Source organism: Rhinichthys klamathensis, unplaced genomic scaffold (assembly GCF_029890125.1).
Source record: "Rhinichthys klamathensis goyatoka isolate OS25496 unplaced genomic scaffold, OSU_Roscu_1.1 h1tg000109l_1, whole genome shotgun sequence".
NCBI lineage: Eukaryota > Metazoa > Chordata > Actinopteri > Cypriniformes > Leuciscidae > Rhinichthys > Rhinichthys klamathensis.
This window is the reverse complement of record NW_026606647.1, coordinates 4,746,737-4,771,366: the sequence shown is the minus strand read 5'-3', so window position 1 is coordinate 4,771,366 and position 24,630 is coordinate 4,746,737. Positions and strand designations below refer to the sequence as shown.

General features: G+C 42.0%; 1 protein-coding gene across 3 annotated transcripts in view; it reads left to right on the top strand.

Annotated features, from left to right (window-relative positions):
* The window catches only part of negr1 (neuronal growth regulator 1), a 140,121-nt gene that overhangs the window by 102,596 nt on the left and 12,895 nt on the right, over positions 1-24,630 (top strand). The window contains exon 8 of one of the 3 annotated variants that reach the window (XM_056253996.1): positions 5,833-5,874. The exons of the other annotated variants lie outside the window; for them this stretch is intronic. Within the exon in view, the coding sequence (XP_056109971.1) occupies positions 5,833-5,874 (42 nt within the window). The remainder of the gene's footprint in view (positions 1-5,832; positions 5,875-24,630) is intronic. 3 annotated transcript variants of the gene reach the window in all.

Here is a 24,630-nt window from a genome sequence, read left to right as displayed (position 1 = left end):
ATGTACTATAGTAATAACTATTAATTATGCATAAATACTGTACATGCAACTAACCCTAAACCCAACCCTAATCCTAATAGTAAGTACATGTAGTAAATTAGTATTACTCAGTACTTAAATGGATAATTACACTGTAACAAGGACACCTTAAATAAATTGTAATCAACATTTCTTATTATTAACAATGTTGAATACCATTGTGCTGATTAAGGAAAATGAAATCATGATGTTGTTTTTAGGACTGTTTTTCTTTAATAAACAGAAAGAACCACATTTATTTTAAATACAGTAGAAGGGGAGCCCGGAGTCAGTGGTGGTCCAGCAATAGTGGTGACGGGACAACGTCTTTGTTCCCTCCTGCAGGGAACGAGGGTTACATACATAACCAAGACGTTCCCTTTCAGTTTGGTCACGTTCGATGTAGTCGGACGTACCGTACTTATTGGGATCCCCATTAAAACGTCACTAGTGCTGCCACCTTCCAGTGCCTAGACAAACGCCTCCTGATCCCCCCGCATTATTGAGGCGGAGATAGGACAGGGCTTAGGCCAGGAAAGTCACTGCTGTTCTGCAAGACCCACTCAGTCAGACTTAGATAAGACTGGGAAATCGTACCCCTAGGAGGAAAGGAAGACGCTGTGGAAGCCACATCCTGCTCGTAGGGAGGTATACATGTGGAGGATACACATATGGACTGGCCGTTTTACCGGGCAGTACAACATATGGAATGTCACTGAGGTGGCTCCAGCCTATAACAGGGGGAGACTCATCCGGTCAGTGACGGCAGAGCGGACTCTGCCAAGGGAAGACACGGGCTCGCCGCAGGGAGCCGTACCGTGGAAGAATACACATATGGGATCGCCGTAGGGATCACAACATATGGACCCAGCCTACCACAGGTTCCACCAGTGCATACAAGTGTTAGGCCTGACATTGGACGCTCCGCCACATCCGTTGCCGAAGGGTGTGGAGGAACTCAACAGCGTTCGTCTAAAGAGGAACTCTACTGGAGCAAGAACGGCGCACGTATCCCAGTCCATAGGAGAGGAATGGCGCAGCAAGCCGACACTTTGAACCAGGCTTACAGTGAAACTGGCTTCATTTGAAGAGAGCCCACAGGAAGCAACCGGTTCAACACATAGGCTATTTTTTCTAGCGCATGCGTTAGGTGTCACCCAGCCCGCAGCTCTAAAAACATCTGTCAACAAGGCACCTTGTGTCAACGCCTAGGAAGGAGCTATACTCTCTCTTTGGAGAGACTCACCACCCAGGGGGGCACGGCACACCTTGGGAAAACACACCAAGATGATGGCGACCACTATCCAGTGGGCCAACCTCTGCTTGGAAACAGCCTTCCCTTCTGCTGGTCTCCGTAACAGACAAGAGCTGGACTGAGGTCCTGAGCCTTTGCATTCTGTCCAGCTATAACCGCAAGGAGCGGAAGGGACAGAGAATAGCCAGGGCTGGGTCTGACTCCTCCGGAGCAGCGCTTGCAGACTCACCACCTGGTCTCCTTTTCAAGGGAGAGGTAGGAACCTTGGGGACATATCCAGGCCGGGGTCTCAGGATACCGTGAGAGTTGGCCGGCCCGAATTCCAGGCACGATTCGTCGAACCGAAAATGCTGGCAGGTCCCCTACCTTGATAGAGGCCAAGCAAGCAGGAGAACTGTTCTTTTAAAAACGGGTTTTTTTAACTCAAAGAGTGACTCAAAGGGAGGTCTCTAAAGTGCAGTAGCACCAGAGATAAGTCCCAAGAGGGTATAGAGGGGGCACAAGGCGGATTCAGTCTCCTTGCTCCCCTCAGGAACCTGACGATCAAGTCGTACTTCCCCATGGATTTGTTTCCACTGCATCATGATGTGCGTCAATTCATAGAGGCAACATACAATTTGAGAGTGGAGGGAGACAGCCCTCGCTCCGACCCATCTTGCAGGAAAGAAAGCACGGAAGAGATCGAACATCTTCAGGGGTCTTCCTCGATGAGAAGAACAACACTCAACGAACAGATTCCACTTCAGGGTGTAACCATGCCTCGTAGAGGCTGCTCTCGCAGAAGTCTTATGGTGTCTACAACATGTTGTGGTAGATCACCTAGAACCTCCGCATCCTGTCCTTTCGGGTCCAGACATGGAGTTTCTAGTGGACTGGACGTGGGTGCCAACGGTGCCCCATCCCTGAGAATTGTCTCAGAGGATTGGGTCAGGAAGGGCTGTCGAGAGGAGCATAAGTTCGGGGGAACTAGGTCCGGTTGGGTCAATAAGGGGCAACTAGCAAGACCTGATCCTTCTCCTTCCTGACTTAGCACAGTGCTGTGCAAGAAGGCTCACTGGGGAAACGCATCTTTGCGTAGGCCCTGGGGCCAGCTGTGTGCCAGTGTCTCCGTGTCCAGGGTTCTCTGCTCGGTCTGGGAGTAAAATAACTGGAAACGAGACGAGTCCGGAGAGGCAAACAGATGTAACTGTGCACCTCCGAAGTGGAACCCGATCAGCTGGACCGCCTGGGGATGGAGTCTCCACTCTCCCTGGCCACAGGCTGTCGTGAGGCCTCGTCAGCGGCACGATTCAGCAGGCTGGATAAAAAAGTGGAATGAAGCGACCTCAAAAGCTTTTGACTCCAAGGAAGAAGTGGCGGGCGAGTTGCGGCATGCGAGGGAAGCGTAGTGAAACAGTCGCAGTGTTGTCTGTACAGTACGGGCTTGTTCTAGGGGCGGCTGGCCCGGAGAAACAAAAGGTCTGGATCACAGGCTGAGGGTTTGGCGGCAGGGCAGGGTGTTTGTCACACGGAGCGTGGCGCTCTGCCACGGCCACCTCGGGACTCGGCCATAAAGCCAGTGCTGAAGCAGTCTTCGTATGGAGGAAGCCGTTCTATTGTGGCTACGTTTGCCACTTGCCCCAGGATCCTCTGAAAAGTTTCAGTGGGACCCTTTCTCTACTTCTGTACAGCACCGACCGGACACGCACCTCTTAAGAGACGCGTTGGACCGAGTCCAGCTCCATACCGGAAAAAGAGATCCTCAGCCTGTGGGTGAGTTTACTCTTTTCCCAGTTGACCTGAAGACCCAACTGGCTTTGGAGCACTCGAAGGGTAGGATATGTACTGAAACTTCGAACCATTGAACGCAAGAAGACAGGCTTAGCTTGCGTTGCGGAAGGATAGAGATCTGAAGTGTGTCCTTAATTAGACATGACTAAAAGGTAAAAAAAAACAAAAAAAAACATGTTAGGGCCCGTTCTTTTTTTTTTCTTTTTTTTTTTGTGTTATTTTTTTTATGCGTTAATCTCTTTAAATTAAAAACTGTTAAATTGACAGCCCTAAATTTTCACTTTCTTTCTTTGTGTTTCTTTGTGTATTATTTCTTGAACTTGTGGCATTGCACAGTACAGCACTGACACCCCTCTGAGCGAGCACTGTGGCATTATGGTGGGCACTGTCATGTGTAGCGCTGGGGCGAGTGGCTTTCCTAAACGCTGACTGCTTCTCTCTGGCTTCCTCATTCTCTGCTTTAGCGCGGCTGCATGAAGGGCGGGATATTGATAATACGCCTCCTCGACATCCCTCTTTTATTTGTTGTCTGCCATTTTCTCTTCTCCTGAGCAGCAACTGATTCCGCCGTCTCTGAACATCTCTCACTATCTATAGCGTCGCTGTGTTTTCACTGTTGTGCTCCTTACTGAAATCACAGACCATGATATTTTCTGTCTGGGGAAATGTGGAGTGTGTGTGTTGGGGGTGGGTGGGTGTGGGGGGTGTGTGTGTGGGGGGGGGGGGGGGGGGGGTGTGGGGGGGTGGGGGGAACCAAGGTGTAGTTCACCCAAAAATTACAATTCTGTCATTATTTACTCACCTTCATGTTGTTTCAAACACATGACATTCTTATAACACAAAAGGAACAAATTCAAAGAATTGCACTGACCCTTGTTGGATATAAATATCCGGATATCAGCTCATTTCTTCTATTTTCACATTTAGATTACCTTTGCCATTATCTAATGTTCACTTTGTTTTCTTTAAAATCACTAATTTATTTACTCTAGCTATGGACACCTTTTGTTTAAACTGAAATTAAATCATTCCAATTGATGACTCCGGACATAGTGTTTACGTGTGACAAAAGTCAATATGCCATTTCAACATCATTGCATATGCTCGGAACATTCCAGATTGGGTTTTTAATCTGACAAAGTGTTTACATGTACTATCGAACGGATAAGAAAAGGTTTAAACCACCATATACAATCCGAATTAAATTTAAATCCAATTGACGTGGTTACATATGACTTTTTTATTCTGACTGTGCAACTAGTCCGATTACAGACGGATTACTAGGGTCCATTTCAGGCCCGGCGCCACAAGTGGGCAAAAGTGGGTTTCAATTTGTACCTCCACTACCAAAACACGATAAACTTTAACCCTTTTGACGTGAACAATCACACCAAAGTGATTAGAACTTTCAGTGCATCACATGATCAACTGCTCAGTTCAAATGTGCTTTGGCTGGCGCTAATCTAGAAATAAACTAGGTAACTATTTACTCCATTCTTCTCTTAGTTCACTGTGGCCACCATAGCCTAGCATAGCATAGGACATATTTTATCATGGGGGGTGCTTAGGGTGGGATTCGATGTTGCAGTGTGATGCCGTGTTGGAGGATTTAAAACAAAATCCTAATATTAAACAGCCCAAACAACACTTACAGATGAACATACAAATGAATGAGGACAGAGTTATGTGAGAATACACAGAACTCATGATTAAATAAGCAAAATGTTAAAAACTCTGCATATTTCACTACACTTGATAACCTTTCACAGATGAGAATATGTTGGTTGGTGTTTTATATATTAACTCAATATTACAGGTTTTATACTATGGTAACTTTTTTTAGCTGACGCCTTCGTCTTGTTGTATTGTGTTAGTTTAGCAAAATCATCTGCTGAAGTCTATTGCAGGTATAGATATTCAGACATGAGTCTAACTATGGTTGCTGACACACAGTCAACTTGCTCTTGAGTGTTTACGGACCGGTGTTTTGAGCATTCCAATATGCCGGCCGCCGGCTGGCTTATGTGTAGCGGCCCGTAGAAACAGCCACTAATGAGGCATCTATGTATATCAATGTTCAGAACAACCAATTTCTCCTTTTGTGGTCCACAGAATAAATAAAGTCCTTCGGTTTTAGACCAATATGAATGTGAATAAATGATAACAAAGTTTTTATTTTTGGTTGAACTATTCTTTCAAGACATGTCTTTTGAAAGCCAGTGTGAAAATGTAATCTCTAAAATGGGATACATTACTTCCCCTTATGCTTTCTCTTTAACACATAAACTGACATACACGGACACAATGCACACACTAACAGCGTGTGTGATGTGTTGTATTGCATGGCTGCTCTTAGTAACCACAATGAGTATCATTCAACGTTACAGATCTTAATGCATTTTCATATGCCACTGTATTAGTAGGTATACCATTTGTATGGAATTTATATAATTAGCCATGGGGTCCTCTCTCACTGCCAGAGTTTAGACCTTTGCCAGTGTGTAGCCCTTAACTTTCATTTGATGCAACGCTTGCAGAACAAATGACAATTTCATGGTCCACTGCAGTAGCGGCAGTATCAATCGCTGAGATAAACTGTCTCGACGTCCCACTGTTCTTGTTTTGTTCCAAGTTCCAAATTGTATTTCTAGTTAATTTTGTGATGTCCTAGTTGAGCGACTTGGCCGAGAGAGGATAGTTTGAATTCCTCACAACAGGTGCACTACTTATTTGACAAAGACTATAAATGAATTGATAAATGCTAATTATGTTTTGACATCTCTTCACAGGAGGGTTGGATTATGGGTATTCAGAAAGAAGCAATACATACGGTATGCAAATGCAATGATATATAGAAATGTATATGAGTATGCACAAGGGAAGACCGAGGCAATTGGTTTTCAAATGGCTTTCGAGACGAGGGTATTTTCTTGTAAATGTCAGGTGTTACATGACTTTTGTATGTTGTAATTTTAAATTATTAATTACAACATTTATTGATCATTTTGTTTTTCGTAATTGTTTTATTGATACATTTTTCTTTAAAAAAGCCTATAATGGCAGGTTCTATTGTGACAACTTATTCCCTCTGCTGTAGGGGCATGTTGTCACAAAACAATGGTATTTTTTATTCTGGCCAATAATGGTGGGATTTGATTGAAGTTTAATAGCTTTTTTGTAAGAATTTAAGATATGTGTCTGCAAAAAAACAAATGGACCCACATTTGTGTAAAAAGTGTGACTATTAGCCCCAGTCTTCCCTGTATATGTATAAAATTAAAACATTGCTCAATAGCGATTAAATCCATTCTTTACTTTGTATGTGTGAGATATTTCATACTTGCCAGAATGGAAACAGGAGCGGTTGTTAGATCTTTGCCGACCAGATGCTTGTCAATACCTATTCATAGTTCCCTTGCATGATTTTGAAACATTTTGGCCTTTCTTTACACATTTACAACTGCGCTAAAAATGGCTATAATTGACTGTGAAAATCAATCCCTACTTCACACACAGTATGTGCTTTTCTCCAAACACACTGCCAAGACTTTTGTGTTTCTCTGCATGCTGGCTGAAATAGCAGCTACATTCAGACATGCTTTTGATTCCACTGAAAACCAACCTGTCTCTTATCGGTAACCATTCTGACAAATAGTTCAGACAGCTTCTACACAAAGTGAGATTTATGAAGCGTTTGTGCTGTTGGGGTTTATTCGTTGAAATAGAGTGTGCTTCATTTAAAAAAAAAAAAAATATTGAGAGCTCAGGCCACAACACTGAAGTTATGATTTATGTTCCCCTTGATGTTTTGTCACATAGATTGTACTGAAGTTGTTCTTTAGAAGAAAGTGCAACCTTAAATGATTTGACTTTTTGTTTCTTGAGGTACCCTATAGGTACAGTATATAATCATAAAGCGCTTTTAAGATGTGACTTTTACAAAAACAGAAATTCAAGTAAATATCCAAAGTAAAATATTTAAAACAAAATCCTTTCACAGAGAGCTTTTTGAGGATCTCAGTTTGACACTGTCCACATTCAATTGTCTTCTCGTGATCCCATTCTTCATACCTCCAAATTAGCTTAGTTACAGGGCTTTTTTAGAGCATAATCATGTTTAAGAGCATAACTATAGCTCTAATATCCTGCCCAACTGTGTCTCATTCACCATATCAACAAATGAGGTTATTAGTTGGATGTCATTAGTTTGACATTGCTTTTTTTTTTCTTCCTCTGAGACTCACATTGCTAATTTTTTGTGTCTACAAAATAAAGCAATTACTGCTGTCAGCAGATCAAGATACTCGTTTTTTGTCTTTCCAGCATCACAAATGAAACTTTCAAATTTTATCTCCAATGTGAACTAATCTGGCAAACGTGATGGAATAGTGTTGTCAGTGTTTTTCTTGTGAACTGTTACAACGCTGCGTTTCGAATCCTTGCAGTGGATTCCAAGCATATGGGAGAACATATGCCAAGCATGCATGGTGCATGAATACTGATTATTATCACGAACACAGGGCCTTTTTGACCAAAATTAGCATCAGCGTGAGAGGGAGAGTTATTGCCCATGGACACGTGCTTGCTTAGAATGGAAATGGTTATAATTAGGTTGTTTACCTCAAATATGTTCTGCAATGAATTTATGAATATATATTTTTATTATCTGTATTTAGGTTTTATTTTTAGTTGTACATGTCTGCATTTTTATGTCAGGGCTGGTTTTTCAAAATAAATGCACTGTGCCATTTCATTTCTGGTTCATATTGCATTTTTATTGCATTCAAATGCTGATGTGCTGTTATAGGCCTTGTCAAAAAGTTTAGCGGGTTCTAGTGTCCTCAAAAGGTATCTTAACCAGCTAATCATCCAGTCAATCGATGAAGAATACCTCAGCTTTTTTATGGCAGAGATGTTGTTCTTTTTTTCCCAAAACAAACTTTTTTACAAAAAGTTGAAGTGGCAAAAGCGTAAAAGATTATACACTACCATTCAAAAGTTTTGGGTATTTTATGCTCACCAAGGCTGCATTTATTTAATAAAAAATACAGTAAAAACAGTAATATTGTGAAATATTGTTACAATTTAAAATAACAGTTTTTCAATTTTAATATGTTTTAAAATTTAATTTACTCTTGTGATTGCAAAGCTGAAATTTCAGGAGACATTACTCACCTGTTTCTACAGAAATAATTGTTATATTTATTTGGTGTCCATGAAAAACATAATTTCATTATCAATATTGAAAACAGTTGTGCTATGTAGCACAAATTCTATTTTTGTGGAGAGGTCCCACACATTTGGAATCGTCTCTGGTTACGTATATGAAACCCTAGTTCCCTGAAGGGAACGAGACGCTGCGTGAAAACGCTGTGGGAACGCCCTGCGTGAGTGCGTCATGAAGCACGTATGAAATCAATCCAATGGCGAGACGGAACGTCATAGGCGGGTGACGTCATCGACCAGGAAACTATAAAGCACTCCCAAAACACAAGCGCGTCAGCTTCTGATAGACTGAAGTAAGTGCTCTCGGGCATGCCGATAGACACGCAGCGTCTCGTTCCCTTCAGGGATCTAGGGTTACATACGTAACCAGAGACGTTCCCTATCAGGGAACTCGAGCTGCGTGAAAACGCTGTGGGAACGCCAATACCCACGTCGCCATACGAGCAAGTGTCCGTCGTGTGAAGTCAGGGCGCACATTCTGACGAAAGGACCTGCGCCCCTGGAGTGGAGCTGAAATCAAGATGATAAAATCTGACGAATGTATGCGGTGAGGACCAGCCTGCCGCATCACAAACGTCCTGAAGTGAAACTCCTGACAAAGGAGCTTTAGAGGCAGCCATACTCCTAGTCGAGTGAGCTCGTACAGCCAAAGGTGAAGGCTGACCAGCTGACTCGTAAGCAAGTGAGATGGCCTCAACCACCCACTTGCTCATCCTCTGCTTAGACGCAGGACACCCCTTCTTGGGTGGTCCAAAACACACAAACAACTGTTCAGAATTCCTCCACAGGGCAGCTCTGTGGACGTAAGCATCTAAAGCCCTAACTGGGCAGAGCAGATTAAGTTTCTCCTGGTCCGACGTCAGAAAAGGAGGAGGACATAAGGCTTGCAGTACAATAGGCCTAACAGTATTAGTTGGAACCTTAGGAACATAGCCCGGTCTAAGGTGGAGAAAAGCTTTTACCATGCCGGGCGCGAATTCCAAGCACGAGGGAGAAACCGAGAGAGCTTGAATGTTCCCAATTCTTTTTAGGGAAGAAATAGCAAGCAAAAAGATAGTTTTGAGAGTAATACATTTCTCAGAAACCTCTTCAATGGGCTTGAAAGGAGCAAGGTAGAGGCCTTCTAAAACAATGGCCAGGTCCCAAGACCGCACCCTCGTGCGAGCTGCTGGCCTCAGCCTCAAAGTGCCACGAAGGAAACGAGATATAAGTGGGTGTCTCCCCAGAGAGACTCCACTTAAAGGGACATGGTAAGCAGATAAGGCCGCCACGTACACCTTCAGTGTGGAGGGGGATAACCCTGTGGAGAAGCGCTCCTGCAGGAATTCCAGCACTGCGCCCACCGGGCAGTTAAATGGGTCCAACCGGTGTTCTCCACACCAAGAGGTGAAAAGTTTCCACCTCAAAGCATATAATTTCCTAGTGGCCAGAGCTCTGGAGTGGAGGATGGTCTCCACGACCTCAGTTGAGAGACCAGATTCTATGAGCTGGGCCCCCTCAGAGGCCAAGCCCACAGTTTCCACAGCTCTGGGCGGGGGTGAAGTATCGACCCACTCGCCTGAAAGAGAAGGTCCCTCCTGATCGGAATCTCCAGAGGAGAGCCTACAAGGAGAGACACAAGGTCCGCAAACCATACTCGGGCCGGCCAGTACGGGGCTACCAACAGTAGACTGACCCCGTCCCGGCGAACCCTTTCCAGAACTCCTGGGAGCAGAGCAATCGGGGGAAATGCGTACAGACTTGACCTCGGCCACGCCTGTACCATAGCGTCCAACCCCAGAGGGGCTGGATGACTTAGAGAGAACCACAGTGGACAGTGTGATGTCTCCCTGGATGCAAAAAGGTCTATCTCGGCACGACCGAAATGATTCCAAAGGAGCTCCACCGCCTCGGGGTGGAGTCTCCATTCCCCGGGCCTTGGCCCCTGCCTCGACAGGTTGTCTGCCCCCTGATTTAGATACCCTGGGATATAAATTGCCCTCAATGGCAGAAGTTTCCCCTGGGACCATAGAAGGATCTGGCGAGCCAGCTTGTATAACGGGCGCGAACGCAGACCCCCCTGATGGTTGATGTAAGAGACCACCGACGTGTTGTATGATCGGACAAAAACATGATGACCTCTCAGGTCTGGGAGGAAGTGTTTCAGAGCCTGAAACTCTGCCAACATTTCTAGACAATTTATGTGCCATGAGAGATGATGGCCCTGCCACAGACCCTGAGCTGGGTGACCACTCATGATCGCCCCCCAGCCCGTGAGAGAAGGATCCGTGGTTAGCGTTACCTGATGACAAGGAGCTCCCAGCACGGGCCCATGGGACAGGAACCAAGGTTCTTTCCACATGGCCAGGGCGCGAAGACAACGTTGCGTGACCCTGATCATGCGGAGTGGGTTTCCCCTCGGGGAGAACCCCTTGGCCCTGAGCCACCACTGCAACGGTCTCATGTACAGCAGGCCACAAGGTATAACGTTGGATGCTGCTGCCATCAGACCTAACAGTCTCTGAAACTGTTTGACAGTGAGTGACTGGCCTAGCTTTGCTTGTTTGACGGCCGTGAGGATCGAAGCGATACGAACAGCAGACAGGCGTGCCTGCATCGTCGTCGAATCCCAGATTACACTCAGAAAAGTGGTCCTCTGAAGTGGAGATAGCACACTCTTCTTGGCATTGAGCCTGAACCCCAGTTTTTTGATATGAGCGAGAACGACATCTCGATGCCGAGCCGCCTGATGCTCACAATTCAAAATGCGGATGCCCTGGAGTCGCAGCGGAGCCAGAGCCGCATCCATACATTTCGTGAACGTTCGGGGAGAGAGAGCTAGGCTGAACGGAAGTACCCGATATTGGTACGCTTCGCCCCCGAAAGCGAACCTCAGGAACTTCCTGTGTTGTGGAAGGATAGACACATGGAAGTAAGCGTCCTTTAGATCTATCGTGACAAACCAGTCCTCGGCTCTGATTTGTGACACGATCTGTTTGAGAGTGAGCATCTTGAATTTGAGCTTCCCTACTGACCCGATTTAACACGCGCAGATCTAAAATTGGACGCAACCCCCCATCGTTCTTGGGAACGATGAAGTACCGACTGTAATAACCTGACTCCCTGCTGGGAGGAAGAACTCATTCTATAGCCTCCTTCAGCAGCAGAGTTTTTACCTCCTGTTCCATTATCAGAGCCTGCTCGGGGCCCACCACTGTAGGCAGGACCCCCCTGAATCGAGGCGGACGAGACCTGAACTGAATAGCGTAACCTTTTTCGATTGTCTGCAGGACCCATCGAGATACATTTGGAAGGCTTTTCCACTCTGCCAAAAAATCTACTAAGGGTACCAGCCTCTCGAGGCTGGCCTCTGGAATATTTGGAACTGCAGACACAGTGCCCTGTAACGGCACACCGGCAGGGAACAACTGGTCTGACAGCTCTGGACCCCTCCTCGGAGGGAGCGAGCGCCCCTCGGGAAAACGCTCGCTGGGACCGTCTACGCCCCAGCATAAAGGCGAGGTTGGCAGATCGGACCCCTGAGGGCACCGAGAGAGAACGGGCACCGTGTAATGCGACTTCTTTGATGAAGCCTTCTTGGCGATAATGACTGTCCTCAGATCAGTCTTACCCCTCGAAGACTTCGCCTGAGAGCGCCGCGTCTCGTCCCAGTTTTGCTGAGGAGGAGCATGAGATGCGACACTCTGTTTCTGTTTCGCCCGGTGTGAGGAGCTAGTCGACGGCCGGGACTGCCCCCGCCCAGCAGCCCCGGAGACGTGAACACAAAGGGGAAGGAATTTTTGGAGCGCCGCCGCCTGCTTTTTCTCTTCCTGAAACCTCTCGATGACGGAGTTTACTGAGTCACCGAAGAGGCCAGAAGTTGAAAGCGGGGCGTCCAGGAGGAAGGTTTTCTCTTTCTCTTTCATATTTGAGAGATTTAACCACAGGTGTCTCTCCGTGGCCACCAGGGCTGCCATATAACAGCCCACTGACTTGGCCGTCTCCTTGGTGGCACGGAGAGACAAATCTGCTGCCTGACGAAGCTCTCTAATAACGTCAGCACTAATCTCATCCCCTTCACTCACATCTTTTAGCAGATCAGCCTGATAAGCTTGTAGTATCGCCATCGTATGAAGGCATGATGCTGCTTGACCTGCTGCCGAATAAGCTTTGCCCACCAGTGCCAAGGTATTTCTTAAAGGCTTGGTGGGCAATGCTGGTGTCTTAAATGATGATGCCGACTCAGGAGAGAGATGATTAGCGAGAGTCTCTTCAGCCTTAGGCATCGCCCCATACCCATAAACTTTAGCCCCAGCTATATTAGAATAGGTGGACGTCTGTCCTAACAGGTAAAGGTTGAGATAAGGCAGAGCCCGTCTCAGACCCCTCTGTTAGATCCATTTGCGATCCCCACGACAAGCGCCGCCGCTCTGCCTCGACAGAAGTGGGACCCGAGCCGCAGGGAGAGCGCACCGAACCGCCCTCCTCGAAGAGCGATCGGCGGGAGCGCAGCGTCCGTAGAGGAAGACACTCGCAATGCTCACTGTCAGTCCCCCTCGAGAGCTGACTGGGCATCTCCTAAACAAGCAACACATAGTTAGTGTGTATCCCCACCAGTGATGAAACGAGTGCAGGGGAAAACACACTTCCTAAACTGTTGCTCGCTCGCCATGATATATCGTTTATATATATATATGTGTGACCTGATCCAGCAAAATGAGTCACAGTGACCCAAATTTAAAAATTGAGATTTTTGTATTAATGGAAAGAGGAGACCATAAGCTTTCAATTGATTTCCTAGTCAAAGTCATACCTTGAATGGTTGTAAAGATATACACGTTTGAATTATGGTCGTCTGCCCTCTTTTTCCAATTGAAAACCTGAGAAATTCGCTTTTAAAGTTTTTTGCCCGTTTTTTGTTGATATCTTTCAAAATCCATTACATTTAAAGGGATAAACTATTTATTTTACAGCTTAATTTGACCAAAGACATTAATATATGCTATTAAACCAGGCTGAAGCTCAAATTATTTTAAAGTTTTTATTTGAATAAATAATTTAACAGTAGGCCTACCTTTTACAAAAATGTACTAAAATCAGAAAGATTGAACAGAGGTGCTACATTTTTGCTTGAGAGAGAGGGTGTGTGTGTGTGTGTGTGTGTGTGTGTGTGTGTGTGTGTGTGTGTGTGTGTGTGTGTGTGTGTGTGTGTGTGTGTGTGTGTGTGTGTGTGTGTGTGTGTGTGTGTGTGTGTGTGTGTGTGTGTGTGTGAGAGAGAGAAAGTTAGAGGCAGAGAGACAAGGAAACAGAGATCAAATAATGCTAGTCTATGCAATCATATCTCAGTGTAGGCTAGTTGACAATAACAGCGTAACAAATTCATAACGGAGATACCAACAAATATTGGGTTAATCAAACACATTAATGGATTCTCCTTGCAGATAAATAGCTACACTCATTCACATTTGTCAATCACGTTATGTCAATCACGCTTGCACACTACGAAACTTTCATCCGTTATAAAAACAATCGTAAGTTTTTCGCATCCGTAGCAATAAGCAGTTTGAATGGTGTTTTGAAAATTCGGAGCCACCGAATCAATACGAAAAAACGCATACGAAAAAAACGCGGACTCAGTGTGCAATGGCCAGGGGGCTTAATGACGCTTTGGCAACTTTGCTCGCTTTTGACAGCGACATTTCTCAAATTAATCATATTTAATCTTTCTGAGGAGATCTGCTAGCTTGTTTAATACACAGAGCGCTCGCTGCGAGTCTGACAGGAGGGTGGCTGGACCAATCGCGTGCCGGTCAGTCGAAACGGCTTCCCATTGACAAATGATCAGCATTTGTTTACATTTCTAAGCTTTTTGATTGGTTCTATACAACGTGTAACACCATTTAAAGAGCAGAGATAGTGACGTTTCAGGGGATACCCGGGAAATGCTCAGAGGTGACGAGAGGAGTTGAGAAAAGCAATGTTCATTTCCAGCGAATTTAGTAAAACTTTGTAAACTTTAATAGTAATTTAAATACCTTTACTCAATTATCTGGACTATGAAACTTTGGGAGATTATTTTTGAATGTCTGTTCTTTGAAATTAGCACAAAAAATAAAATCATTTCATTGTTTTTCCACATAATCGCCCCATATCTTAAAATAGAACGTTGCGACTTCCGACTCATTTCGCCAGATCGGGTCACATATATATATGTGATATATAAGTGAAAAACTCCTGCCTAGTTTCAACTAAGGACAGACAAAAACACAGTATTGACAGATTTCACACACAGAGCGCTTGCTGAAGTAACAGAAGCTGACGCGCTTGTGTTTTGGGAGTGCTTTATAGTTTCCTGGTCGATGACGTCACCCGCCTATGACGTTCCGTCTCACCATTGGATTGATTTCATACGTGCTTCATGACGCACTCACGCAGGGCGTTCCCAGAGCGTTTTCACGCAGCTCGAGTTCCCTGATAGGGAACTCTTCTTGTAGTGTTTTATAGTGTGCCAGTCTTGACTAGAACCCTTTAAATGAGACTTTCACTTACAGCCATTAAAACATTTTGACATAATCTACTCATCCTCATATCATGCGTATGATATATTTCTGTGGAATACAAAATTAATTATCAAACAAAAAATATGTGGCTTCTTTTCATACAACTTTTGCATACAAAATTGGGTGATGACCAGTGGCTATCAAGCTCCTAAAGGACAAAAATTTTTTTTTAAAAATATACATTTTACATTCTGTTCTGTTCCTTATACAATGCTATTATGTGGCTCTAAAGAATTTGGAATGCAGCACATGAGTGACATGGTACTTATTGGTACTTTTTGGAGGGTGAGTTGATGATGAAGGTATGTTCAATTTTTAAACATCTGTCCCTTTAGCATGTTTAATTACATTGGTAAATGCTGTCAACAATGTTGAATTGATAATGTTCAATAAAAGATGACATGTTTGGGCAACTCCTTCTCTCAGTACCAATTGTCTAGCATCACATAGTTTATTCCCATATGTCAATTATTTAGAAAGAAATGAATAATTTTCATTGTCACTCTGATATAATCCTTTAATGAGAATCTAGTCCAGAGTGTACAAGATTCATATCATCTCAGGTTTGTCAAGATGGTCAGTCATTTCAGTCCAGTGCATGTTATCATTTTCACTACAGGATTTTACAAATTTTCACTAGATTTTCAACTAGCCATAGTGTAATTTTATTTTATTTATTTTTTTGGAAAGAAATTAACACCTCATTTTACAATAATGTTTAGGTTTTTAACCTTAAAGGAACTGTATGTAAGATTGTGGCCAAAACTAGTACTGCAATCACTTTCAAATTACTGTAGAGTGGTGTATCCCCTCCCCCTCCTCCCTGACTCGAGGTTGCCAGATCGGCTACAGGATCCAGCAGGAACGTGACGAGCTGCAGCTGTGGTAACTAGAGCAGAGCTGGCAACCCGGATGCCGCAACACTACTGACTTCGTGATTGGTAGATTGGTGGAGGGTGGAGCATCAGACCAAAACACAACATGACAACATCAACATCAGTTGAGGGCTGCAACTGCACTTTTTAAATGACAATATCCTGGCCAGACTACTGTTGTCAGTGATATAAGTATTTGAAATGTACATGATTTCTTAAGGTCTAGTGACATTTCAGGGCCATTTTATGATTAATTGAAATAAATTTCTTACATACAGCTCCTTTAAGCACTGCTTTACATGCATACATACATACATAGCAAGGATGCATTTAATTGATCAATAGTGACAAAAAAAAATATTATTTTCAAATAAATGCTGTTCTTTTGAACTTTCTAGGCCTCAAAGAATCCTAAGAAAATATATCATGGTTTCCACAAAAATATTAAGCAGCACACATGTTTTTGATCAAATAAATAAAGCCATATAAACAGAGCAATATATATATATATATATATATATATATATATATACACACACACACATCAAGTTTTCAAGTGTAATGGTTGAACCCGGTACATCCCACATGAAGGGCACAGTATGCTTCAGGCTTGCCATGGAATTTGGTATTATATTTGGTATTAAAATTCACCTTGTCCCTCCAAAGTTCAATATTAATGAGCTCAGTTTTTTAGCTTACCATAGCTGTCGTTCAGCCTCTATCCTTTTTTATTTGTATAATCCTTCAGGCTTGTGGTCTCCTGGCACTCCGTGAACTCTCTCAAAATGGACCGCATGGGGCATAGTGGCCTATCGGAGAATAATCCTGTTTAGCGATTCTTTCAGGTGCACTTATCAGATTTATGCTGCATCAGGAAGGCTGAGATCAACGGAGGGAGAGACCCCTCGTATAGACGTGATGTGGTGCTACCTGACCTTCATTTTGCTTCGTGTTATGAAAAAACGGCACCATTTCTGGTTGTGGATGATAAGCATGTGGCATGTCATAAATCTTTCTTGACCTCTAGATTCTAAACAGGCATGGCTAGAGCAATAATGCTTGTATTCAATATGGTTCAACTGGAGTCTCATGTGTGCTTTTGTGGAAGACATCCCCAGTCTAAATGATCCTGTGTTTACATGAGCCCTCGGAATAGCTCAAAAATCAATACTGCACCCTGTTCTGCATACTGATGCGCTCTGCTTTGATCTCGCATTCAGGGGCATACAGTGAATCGCTTTAATTGTACATCACAGAAAAGCCTTCTGCTGTGTTTCACTGTTACTCTCTTTTTAGTTCTTATGCACCAATGGATGAACCCCCTGATCAAATTGTGTAGCAGTAATACTCTGTGGAAGATTTCTTGTAAAATCAATGTCTCTCAGCCTTAATTATTTTAGTTGCAATGCATATTATGCATGTTTTAGAATCAGAATAAGTTTTGGTTGAAGTTCATCCACACAGGGAATTTGAATTGATAATAGAAACTTGCGGTACTTGTAGGCTGATTAACAGAAGAAAAATATATTTACAGGGTAATACAAACAACATTATATTAAGTGGTATGTCTACACTGAGTGGTATGTCTACAGAGAGTTGCTATATATAGGTTTGTTAAGCAAAGAATGAGTATTTGTAGAGCAGATGGATCTGTACAGCTAGTATGAGTATGAAGATATAGAAATGTCAAATACAAGTTAAAAATACCGAATTTGCATATCACACAGATGGACTTGTACAGGTAGCATGTATAAATAGAAATTTACATATTGCACATTAATTGTATCACTCACTAGAGATGTGCCTAAATATTCAGCTGTGCAGGGTTCCAAATGAACACTTGTTGAGTGCCAATTGCAGGTAAAAATTGGCTTTGCAGAGTAAGTAAAGCAAATTTCTATGCCAGTTTGCTGGTATTTTATTTATTTTTTTCAGATCCCCATGTGGTAACACATATGTGAAATATTCCTCATATTAGGCCATCAAAACAAAAATATGACAAAATGTTTTACATATATATATATATATATGGAGAGAGAGAGAGAGAGAAATAAATTGACAATAATTTTTTTTTATTATTATATGATCATTTATTAACTTCAAAATAACAATATATACAGATTGGCCACCAAAACCAAAATATGAGAAACACGTTTTAGAATGGGCATACTGCACTCCTAAACAAGCAACACATAGTTGGTGTGTATGTTAAACAATGTTAAAGGCTCAGGGAAGGAGGCGGGAACTGGCAAACGATCAACGCAACTTTAATGACAAGAACAACATAAACATAAACAACAAAACAAAAGTAAACCAGCAACCCCTCACAGATGACTGCCGCATATAATAAAACGCAACATAAATGTCCCATGCCTGGTCCTCTCTCCTCTTGCACCGTCATCACTCCCCCTTTTATCCTTCCCGAGCTCCTTCGTGGGACTCGAGACCGGTGTGGCACAGGTGACGCTCATTAACACTTGTGCCACCGCCCTCCGTTCCCGCGGCTCTCGGCCCCACCCTGCATGATACACACAACTTCTGTGTTTTGCATGTTTTACGTGGAAATTGAGAGTTGTTTCATCAGTATTTAGATATAACTCTGGTCTGATTGCTCTGTTAGTGTGGTTAATTTGAATAAGTGTGAGTGTGAATGCTGCAATCCGAACCCTGGTGCGTACCAAATAAGCAGACGGTCTCGGTCCCCTTCCAAATTAACTCTAGTGCGTTTTTGACTAAAATATGAACACAAGACGAACCAAAAGCATCTAAACGAACCAAAAACAGGACGTGATGTCACAAGATGCGACCCTAAAAAGGACAGAATGCTCAGGCATACCTGTTTTTTCTCATCTTAGGAGCTACGTTGCCCATTACGGTTCGATACATTACAGTCTTTTTGCAGCAGATCTTTGTGTGTGTGTAATGTATCATTTACTTTTTTGATCAAGACCAAAAGGACAAAGACAACCAAACTACAGTACAAGTGTGTGAAAACCTCCTAAATCGTCAGAGCCCCAACAAAAGAAATAATAGGTTTGTTAATGGAAGTTGTTATATATATTCCTTAAAACCCTCACTCAAAATTGTTAACAACTTCAAAATACTATACAGTTATGTGAGAAGGTATTGAATCTGAGTGATTTTATTCAGTGAAGGATCTTTCAGACTGATTCAAAGCAATAACTCATCTACTCATCATAACTCAGCTATTCATCCAGAGAAGCGACTCATAAGTGTCATTAGTTTGGGAATTGGAATACACTGGTCAGGAGTGTTGTATGTTTGTTTTTATGTGCTGCCCACAAGGACAACTCAATAGAACGATTCTTGCTATTATTTCACGGTACATAGATTTTATTGCATCAACTTCAATACAGACTACGATCTCGCATTCACAACTCAGGTAAAATGTTAATGTTTTATTTTTTCTTTTGCTGTTGCTCTGACGATTTAGTTCTGTTATTACAGGCAAAATAGGCCTGTATATTAATAGAAAATAATGCAAGATCCAGTTTCAAGGCCGGTAAACAATATTTATGACAAAACATTTTCTTCCATTGCCAGGTGTGGCAAAAAAAAGTCGATTTTGGACTCTGGTTATGCTTGTGTGTGTGTTGTTTTGCCACTAATGTTGCTTTCATCATTTTCCACATGCATAAATTAGCATCTAAGCACACACAAAACTCAACGAACTGTCCTCGCAAAAGTATCCAGGCTTCTGTAAGCCAGAGCTGGTCTTTTTTTCCTACCTACACTAAACACAAAAACGAAAACATGCATTTTTCATGGGCTAAAATCTTCTACCAGGGGCAAAAATGCACTCTTCCTCTTGTGAAGATTAATCTTTAGCCTTGAGCTCTGTACCCTCTCTGAGATGTCATGTTCCGCCATAAATGGGCAATAGCAAAGGATCACTCGCATCCAGTCCATTCTCCTATACTGAATCACCCCCACCTTTCCTTCCCATCTCTCTCTCTCTCTCTCTCTCTCTCTCTCTCTCTCTCTCTCTCTCTCTCTCTCTCTCTCTCTCTCTCTCTCTCTCTCTCTCTCTCTCTCTCTCTCTCTCTCTCTCTCTCTCTCTCTCTCTCCCTCTCCTACGCTCAATTATCTGTGCTTTTCCTACATGCACTCTCGGCCTGATTATCTCACCCACTCTGGGGCTCCTTCACTGGGCTGTCCATTAAATGGTATCCGTAGCTTCTCTCTCCCTTCCCCCCACACACACACTAGCAACAGCTCTGCACAAAAGCATCAAGGCCCAAACAAGCGCCTGGATGCAGAGGATGAGCAGGTTAATGTTCAAGTATAAATGCAAAAGTTTTGTACAAAAGAATCAGCAGGGGTAGTTTTGCAGTGAAATCTCTCATGCATCCATTTAGTCTGTAACATTGCATTTTTGGAAAGGGCTTCAGAGGAAAATGGATATGCTTGCACATGCTCAGGATTGACAAGATGTTGCATGGAACTTCCTTTGTTTTGACATGCAGTGTCCCATCTCTTCTCTTTCTTATCTCTTAATTCTCCTCCCTCCCTTCCTCTCTGCTCTTGATCTCAAAGAAAAGCTTTTATCTTGTCAGTCCCGTTTCAGTCACATCTTGAATATTACCTGTCGTCCTGTCTGTGTAAATACATAATGCCACATACACAGACATGGGTGTGCACTATATATATCCACTACTATATGTGTAAATTTTTATCGATTTAGTTTTTTTTTATGGGCAATTTATTTTATTGATTGATTGACACACCGTGTCACACAGTGTGTGTGTGTGTGTATAAACTTCATACATCATGTTTCATAATATTTATCTTCGCTTGTGAAAATGTATATAAATACTTTTTATATAATGAACTGAAATGGTTTATGTTTGTTTCACATAATTTAGATTAGTGCCGTTTTAAAATGTAATTTATCCTGTTTTTTTATGGATTTTATTATTGAAAGAAATAAGCGATAAATGCATGGAAAATATTTTTCCTAATTTTATTGTTCTTTATAACAAATAGAAAAGCTAAAATATGTTTATTTTAAGAAAAGAACGTCTGGTACTTTAAAGTGCCTGAAGTTGAAGAAAAACTCATTATTATACCACATGCCTACAGCAAAAGGCCATGGTCTGTGTTCCTTCCTTCTCGACATTTGAACGTTATTCAAATTCATACTAACGATGGCTTACTAATTTAAGATGCACATGGGATTGTCTTTAAATGATAATGTCATAGGGAGTGTCATTATGAAGTTGGTTTTCATTGCTCTTTCATGTGGCTAAGCTAAAGGGGGAAATAATGTTCTTTCAGCGTGATTTCAAGCCGCAAACTAATGGATCTCACTTGGAGAGTGTTTTACATTTTTCTTTTTCCTTTTTTTTTCTGGAGTGCAAAAACCTATGATGAGTCAATAACTCTCAATCTGTTTCTCACTGACACAGTTTACAATATGTGTGGAATGGTTTTTATGACATGAGAATGATAGTGTCAGTGGATAGCTCTTTGTTGATGATACAGTAGTTATGCTGTGAAGATGCATTATCGCTCCTGTCATTCTTGCCAGAAAGCATTTTTTGTTCTGCCATCTAAACGCAGCCTGTATTTACCGATCAGAGCTTTTTAACTATACTAAGAACAAACTTTATTTTGTATGCAAAATATTATTTCTTTAGCCACTAATGGCAATGCATTCTCAGAGAGAAAAAATGCTTTAAAGGTTTTGTGGATGAGTAATTTACAGTTCTCATGTTAGTGAGGTTAGCAGAGCAGCTTGTAGCCAGATTAATTCAGACTTTCAAGTTGTCACTCCAACAGTGCTCTTGGTATCTTGCTTTGTCTCAAACTGCCTCTGAACATCATGGCTTTTGTTTATAAGAATATCTTTCCTAGGTTATTTACATGTTTGAGGGATTGAATTTTGCCTCAGAATGATGAAATGGTAAAGTTGCATCATAAAGCTACTGTCCTCCTTACTACAGTTGCATCTGCTCCTCACAGGGGCTCATTAAATGAGTGTTTTAGCGCATGGACAGCTAAAGCGCTGAGGAGCATTTGATTAAAAGAAATTTCTAAACTGACCTCAATGAAAATCCATGAATAAGTCACTTCGTTTTAGGAAATACACAATTGTGTGCCTGCATCCAGTGAAAAAAAAAGCTGTTTTAGATGCAGTAACAAAAAAAAACACCATAATTTACAAGCTAACTTCTGAGGATCAGGGGAAAATGTATGTGAAAGTAAAAAGCAAGATTATTGCAAATAAGCTGCTGTTCAGCCACACTGTGACATTTGTTTGTTTCTAATGTTACTAATGAGCCGTTTTGGTAAAGCAAAGATGATGTATCACAAAGAAGTGATATATGTAATATACTAGCTAGATCTAGATCATTCTTCACTGACATGACTTGCATTAAAATATTCCAGACTGCGTAAACTTTCATTACACAGACTTTTACAGGCTTATTAAAGTCAAACTTCTTTCTAGTCATTATAGTATGAGAATTTCACTCTCCTCTGGAATAATCTCTGGCTAGATTTTTTTTCTTATTCCATCCAATTATCTCTGAATTCCAGTGAGGCAGGTTGTGCTCTCCTCTGAATGTGGCAAACCCCGTCACTCTTCACCTTTTCCCCATCTCTCTCTCTCTCTCTCTGTCTTTCAATTCATCTCTCTGCCTGCTGCCCCACCCACCCCAGCCTTCCCTGCTCACCCACCATTGCAAAACTGAAATCCTGTTCACTTTACCTGAACCACAAACAAGCCTTGTTAAGACGTGCTTTACAGCCATGTTGTGCCCAGAATAGATTCCGTTAAAGCATTAAATTCTTGCATTATTTAGTCCTGTATGAATTTCTTTCTTCATTGGATGTAGTCAAGTCTCCTGTATCTGTATAAAATACAGATAGTTTCAAAGCAGCTTTATAATGAGAAACAGGAAAATAATAATTCAATAATGCAAGCATTCAATGATGAAAAACTAAAGTTTTTTTTTTCTCCATATAGTGAAAGTTAATGGGGTTCAACAACACTGGTCCCCACTCACTTTCAGTCACAGACCAACATTCTGTAAAAAAAAAAAAAAAAAAAAAAACTATTCTAAGGAAAGGAATATTTGGTTGAACTGATTCTTTTAATACCCAAAGTATACTTCAGTTTTTAATACAAATACAAGGGTACAGTATGTCTACAGTGCGTGTGACATTAATTGCGTCATCAGCATAGTACGCATGCAGCTAGATTTTTCTAATCACACACTCTTTACACTCTTTGAATTTTTGTTTGCTCTAATCAGTTGGCAACGCTGCCCCTTCCCGTTGTTTAAGAGTCAAAAAAGATACTGAGGAGATGGAAGAACACTTTGAAAGTCTATGCATTTGGCTGTATGCGTACGCTAAGCGTTCGTGTCAACGCTTTGTGCTTTTTTGCGTTGGAGAACAACAGAGAAATGTAGAGATATAGCTAGAATGGCATTTGTACAAATGTACATTTCTGTGTGCACAGCTTCTTTTAAATGTCATGAGCACAGCCAGGCACAAATGTGTGTTTTTTTTTACATGATTATGAAAGTTAATGTAATTTTACAGGCAGCTGTTCCCATTTAAAAGGTGATATGTGTAATTGTTTTGATGTTAAAATACTTTCTCCTCTCCCAGCTTAATATGGAAGGACAACCATAAGTAAGCCGTTTATCGGTTGATTTCCTTGAAAAGTGTAAACACTGTAGCATTATCAAAACACTGGTTCAACCAGTGTTATGAGTTTGGGGCGTGGCTTACTGTTTGACTGACCAATGGCATACATGTGGGTATGTTTTGGTAACCAGTAAGTATTTCTGCAACTCTACAAAATGACGATCTTCAACATGCAAATGATATTACCACAATAATACGCTTAAGTAATAAATATTGGAAGATGTTTTGTGTTGTAAGCTTTACCACTTACTGATCTAATTTCTTCATCAAACCAATCACCTCTAGCTCTTTCTCTCTCTCTCTCTTTCCATCAGATGGAACTTCTTTAATCAGATCTCTTTAATCACAGATATGCACTTTATCATCATAAGCTCTAAACATATTTTATTTTTAACTTCAAATTAAGAAATATGCCTTGAGGCCTCTGCACTCCCAAGGGCTCATCATTTTCATTTTCTAAACAGCTCAGATAACATCAAGACTACACGCAGGCATGTAAAAATCTCCTTGGGACGTGTCATTTTCTCTTTCTGTGCTGTGCGAAAGATTAAGGTCAGTTAGCAGTGTGATCTCTTTGACAAGAGATCTAAAGGTGCGATTCCCAAGACCATGTTGCCTCCGAAGTTCCAAACACTTTTTTTGAGGATCCTGCCAGAAAGAGACTAGTCAAACAATCGACATTAATAAGTCCCGTCTTACATCCTGTCCACACTGACAACACTAATTTGTATGCGAGGGATTGGCAGACACTTTTGTCTGAGCTGCTTTGAGAAAAGAGGATTAGTGAGTTTGTTCTGCTTTCATTTTTATAGTGTTTTACTGTCACAGAACCTTTTGAGCGTTACAGCGTTACCCCGATGTTTCTCTCTCGTCAAAGTGAAACAGAGGAGTATTAAAACCTTGACTTCCCTCACCAAAGTGTGTTTTGAGGTTCTTGTGGGGGGATTTTTTTATTATTATTTCCTGAGATATGTTTGCTACCCTGGGTTGTTTATTTCTAACAGCTGTACATGTTTCCAATGAGATTAGTTTTTGATGGTGTGTCCTTTCTTTTCTTTGTTGACATTTGGATGATTGAAGTGGGTTTATTCTTTGGATGAATAGCAGGTCTTTTGGAGCGCTGAGGCAGAGGTGTCGCTCACTGTCTGGGGAAGGAAGAAGGAAAACATTTTCGCTTAAGAGACTATTTTACAAACAGATATCAGATATTGTTTGGTGCCAGTATAAACTCGCAATCTATTGATACAAAGAGCGTGGCATTTTGACT